Below are 5,170 nucleotides of genomic sequence, written 5' to 3' on the forward strand. Positions count from 1 at the left end.
AAAATTCAAATAAATAAACAAGATTATATATAAATAAATGCCATAAACATATTAAATAAAAATCAAACCAAAAGATATATAATTTTTTTAAATGTATATATAATATGATAATTTTTTTAAATATATATAATTTTTTAAAATAAAAATTAAGATTTTGTATTATATATTATTATAATGATATTTTATAATATTTAATATAAGTATTAAATATTATTATAATAATATTTAAATTTATATTAATATAATTATTAAAAAATTAGAATTACATATTATTATCATCGTAATAATAAGATTATAATTTTTAAATTTATATTAATATAATTATTAAATATCTATATATTATTATAATAATAATATTTTATAAAATTTAAATTTATATTAATATAATTATTATATATATAATCTTATATTAAATATTATTATAATACTTCAATATATATTAATATAATTAATATATTTTTTTACACAAATATAAATATATATTTATATAAATTAAAAAAGAGACGGCCGTGAAGGACCCACTCGTGTAATCACTTTACCAGTTAGCCTTCCCTCGTATAAATTCTTCAATGAGAAACAGAAGCAATATAAATATGCATATCACCATCGCGCTCTCTCTCTCTCTCTCTCTCTTGTGTTGAATGCTGATATAGCTAATCTCTATAACCCCATAGTTGTTGCTCATCTTCCACATAAATCTCTCATTGAACAAAACAGAGATTAAAAAATAAGAAGATTTGTACTCATTCTCGCGTGTGGATAATATCCACTCCAGAATTCAAGGAGTACTACTACTTTCTCTCACAAAAAACTTAACCCCAATTCCTCTTATTATTATTGTAGATAAGAGAGAAAGAAGAAAAAAAGAAGTTATTTTTACTCAAACCACGATAGAGACTACAGAGAAATCAGCCTCTTCTCAAATGGGTTCTCATCAATTCCTCGCTTAAACACACCCACCACTCCATTTTATTTTTCAATAAAAAAATATTTTTATTATTATTTATTTTATATTTTTTGTGGGGGTGTTGTTCTGGCATTCTTGTCCATGGACTTCTACTTGAGAGAAATAGAAGGGAAACAATCCCATGACCCTCTTTTCGCAGAGGAAATGAAAACGACGTCACCGTCGTCAAGATGCGTTTACGTACCGGGTCCAGTGATCGTCGGAGCCGGGCCATCGGGTCTAGCCGTGGCGGCGTGCCTGAAAGAAAAGGGGGTGCCTAGCGTGGTCTTAGAAAGATCCAACTGCATAGCTTCCCTCTGGCAGCTCAAGACGTACGACAGGCTTAGTCTCCATTTGCCTAAACAGTTCTGCGAGCTTCCTTTCATGTCGTTTCCATCGGATTTCCCAACGTATCCATCGAAACGACAGTTCGTACAGTACTTGGAGGACTACACCCGAAGGTTCGATATTAGGCCGCGGTTCAATCAGACGGTGTCAACCGCCGAGTATGACCCCACCCTCGGGTTCTGGCGCGTGCGGACTAGACAGTACTGCTGCAACAACAGTAATCCTAGTAGTGATAGTGAGGGCAGTACGACGACGGAGTACGTGTGCCGGTGGGTGATAGCTGCCACTGGCGAGAATGCGGAGGCGCTAGTGCCGGAGATTAAAGGTATTGGGGAGTTTGGTGGACCCATAAGGCACACGAGCTTGTATAAGAGCGGCCACGAGTTTCGAGGCAAGAGAGTTTTGGTGGTTGGTTGTGGCAATTCTGGGATGGAGGTCTGTTTGGATCTATGCAATTATAATGCTTCTCCTGCTCTTGTCGTTAGGGACAAAGTAAGATTACTGCTACTATTACTTTTATTTATTTATTTATTCCCTCTTCTCTTATTCACTGTTAAGTTTTTTTTTTGTTAAGGCCGATTTTTTTTCTTTTGATTGATTAAAAAAGAAAATGGGATTTGATTTTGTTTTGTTCTGTTTTTTCAGATTTTTTAAATATTGAATATTATTCCCGTTATTAATTTTAAGAAATATAGGTTATTATAATTTATACATATGTTCAAGTAGTTATTATGGAGCAAGACGTGAAAACAGTTTTCTTTTGCTTCAAATTAAGCTCATGTTAGCAGTAGCAGTAGGAGTAGTACAGTTGTAGAGGTAGGTGACTTCTTTCTTTCTCCAAAATATATATAAAAATAAATAAATAAATAAAATAACACCACAAAAAGAAAGCCCAAATTGCAACTGACTTCAAGTTCCAAAACGTTTTTGCTCAAACACAATCAAGCACTATGATTCCATATAAAACCCTATTTTTGGCAAAAAAAATATCTTTCATCTTTCACTTTCTTGGGAATCCAAAGCATGCGCAACATTGGTCAGAAACGTCGTTTATATATACATGATCATATACTTTCTTTCCCTTTTCTTTCAAATTATTGTATTTCTTAAAAATATTTTCAAACTATTTTTTCTAAAAAAAAAAAAATTCCTTAGGGCATGATGTATATGTATATATATGGAGCATGTTTTGGAAGCAATTACCTAACTAGTACGCCTATAGCAAGTAGTATAGTATCAAGTAAAGGGACTCCTTCCTCCACTTCAAACTTGGCTCCAACCCTTTTGTTATTCTTTATTTTTTTCTTTCTTTTTCTTTTTCTTTTATAATTTTTTGTTTTGTGCGGGGTCTAACTTTTTTGTTTTTGGGGGTGAATATAGGTACACATCCTACCACGAGAGATGCTGGGAAAATCAACTTTCGGGCTGTCCATGTGGTTGCTCAAGTGGCTGCCCATACGCCTTGTCGATCGCTTCCTTCTAATCGTGTCGAGGCTGATATTAGGCGACACCTCTCACTTCGGATTGGACCGGCCGCCTTTGGGTCCCTTAGAGCTCAAGAACTTGTCCGGAAAGACCCCAGTTTTAGACGTTGGGACACTAGCCAAGATCAAAAGTGGAGACATTCAAGTACTACTACCATCTATTCTTTTCTTTTCCTTTTTTAATAAAAATTAAAAAAAATAAAAATTGTTGGGGTTCCTCAATTAGACAATTCCCTATTTCATATGTTGGTTATCTTTTTTTGATTGATTTTATGTGGTACGAGAATCAAACGATATGATGGTGATTGTAATTTCTAAGATTTGCTATATGTTCTTTATATATAGTGGCACAGCCACTAGTAGTATAGTGTAACTATTAATTTTAGTGAGTGAGCTACCCATTCCTTTTTTGTTTTTCCAAATATTTGAAAAGAAAAAAAGATATCAAATAATCATGATTATGTTTTTGAATAGTTTCGCCTAGCTGTTTAGTTTAATATATCTAGTGACATTATAACCTATATACTTTATTTTTAGTACATACATAATAACTTTTCCTATTTAGTCATTATGAATGGAATTTAAGTAGTGCATCATGTTTTTTTTACTTATTCCTTTTTCATTTTTACAATCACATATATGTATAGACACATAAATCCTTAATTTCTTTTAAATATTGATCATATTGTAGGTATTTCCAGGTATAAAGCGGCTAAAACGACATAGAGTGGAATTTGTGAATGAAACAACAGAGAAATTTGATGCAATCATCTTGGCAACAGGTTACAGAAGTAACGTACCCTCTTGGCTAAAGGTAATAATAATAATACTACTTTCCCCCACTTCCCCCCACTTTACCTACCTTTCCCAAATTTGCATTTTTTTTTACTACTAAGGAGCTATACTGTGTGTATATATTAATTTATATACATATATAAAAATCTCCTCTCTTTTTTTTTAATTTTAAATATTGTATATCTATATATATAAAATAAATATAGGAAGGAGAAATGTTTTCAAAAGAAGATGGATTGCCTAGAAGGCCATTTCCTAATGGATGGAAAGGAGAGAGTGGGCTTTATGCCGTGGGGTTCACAAAGCGTGGACTCCTCGGGGCATCAATGGACGCCAAAAGAATCGCGGAAGATATCGAGCGGTGTTGGAAAGCTGAGGCCAAGCACTGTACGCCCTTTACTAACTCATCAACGACGTTGTAGTGATCATCATCACCATCATCGATCTTGGATTGGCTTACAAAAGAGAATCAGAGCCAGCTAAAGAAAAAGGAGAAAAATTAGGAAAAGATATTTTGACTTAAGAGGGGGAAAAGGTTAAGATATTACACAAACACTTGATGATTGATTTTGGAGGGTGGGAGAAAGGTTTTTCTTTTTCTGATAGTGCCACGGACGAGGGACGTTTAGGGGGCAAAAAAGTCGCGATGATTCGCTGAATCAATCTCTCATGATAGGGAAAAGTGGAAGGAAAAGAAGAAAAAACAAAAGGGAGAGATGAGTTATATCAGTGATCCCTTTTTCATGTGTTTCCAAAACTGACATACGCTTGGGTTGGGAAGTAGCTAGATACATAGAGAGCTTTGGAAGGAATATTATGAAATTAATTAACGTTTGAGAGTGAAAGAAGAATGAATGCGCGCTAGCTAGCTCATCAACTAGTTAATTGTACATGATCTTGTACATTATTGCCATTTTTCTCTAATTAGGTATAATTAAATTATTGACTTATTTTAGGAAGGAGAGAGATATAACATATATTTCAGAGACTGAAATTATGATGGAAAAGAAGTGCGTATGGGATTGTTGGCACTCGAAGAACGATGAATAGAAGAAGACGACGGCCGGAACAATTATATATATTTAGAGGCCGCTTTGGTATGTGTTTTTTTTTACCTATATTTTTTAATTACGGGTTTGGGTGGTGATTATATTAGTATATATAAGAGTATAATACTAATGTTTTCTCTTTGATTACTTGTTACCTAATTGTATGATTTTTATTATTATTATTATTATTATATATTCTCCCATTCAGAGTACGGGGGAAGGGGTGTGTGTGTTTTTCAAAGTACTTCAAAGGAAAAAAAATGACTTCTAATCATAATAATGAAATCTATATATTTTTTTCTTTTTCCTTTATATATGTATATATATAACTGCTGGCATGCAAAGGTATTTCATTGTCGATCGAAATGATTTCAGTACTTCTAGTAGAAGATTGGACCACACAACCACACAACACAACCATCCATAATCGATTTTTGAAAATATATTTATATATAGATGGAAGGGTTGGAAGTGCAATAATATTGGATATATAGTTCACGAAATCAAACTTACTATTCTGCGCTACCATTTTGATTTTTATATTCTAA

At 33.0% G+C, this 5,170-nt stretch overlaps 1 protein-coding gene across 2 annotated transcripts; it reads left to right on the forward strand.

Moving 5' to 3' along the window:
• Positions 1-613: 613 nt before the first annotated feature.
• Positions 614-4,895, forward strand: LOC133804208 (indole-3-pyruvate monooxygenase YUCCA6). 2 transcript variants are annotated; one of them, XM_062242366.1, is made up of 4 exons: positions 614-1,786; positions 2,675-2,923; positions 3,470-3,592; positions 3,780-4,895. In XM_062242366.1, the coding sequence occupies exons 1-4, from the start codon at positions 1,049-1,051 to the stop codon at positions 3,993-3,995; spliced, it is 1,326 nt and encodes a 441-aa protein (XP_062098350.1). In that variant the 5' UTR covers positions 614-1,048; the 3' UTR covers positions 3,996-4,895. The 2 variants fall into 2 exon arrangements, with proteins under 2 accessions (XP_062098350.1, XP_062098351.1); XM_062242367.1 differs by having other exon boundaries at positions 4,530-4,894.
• Positions 4,896-5,170: the final 275 nt, after the last annotated feature.

The sequence above is a fragment of the Humulus lupulus genome, chromosome X (genome assembly GCF_963169125.1).
Source record: "Humulus lupulus chromosome X, drHumLupu1.1, whole genome shotgun sequence".
Classification (NCBI taxonomy): Eukaryota; Viridiplantae; Streptophyta; class Magnoliopsida; order Rosales; family Cannabaceae; genus Humulus; species Humulus lupulus.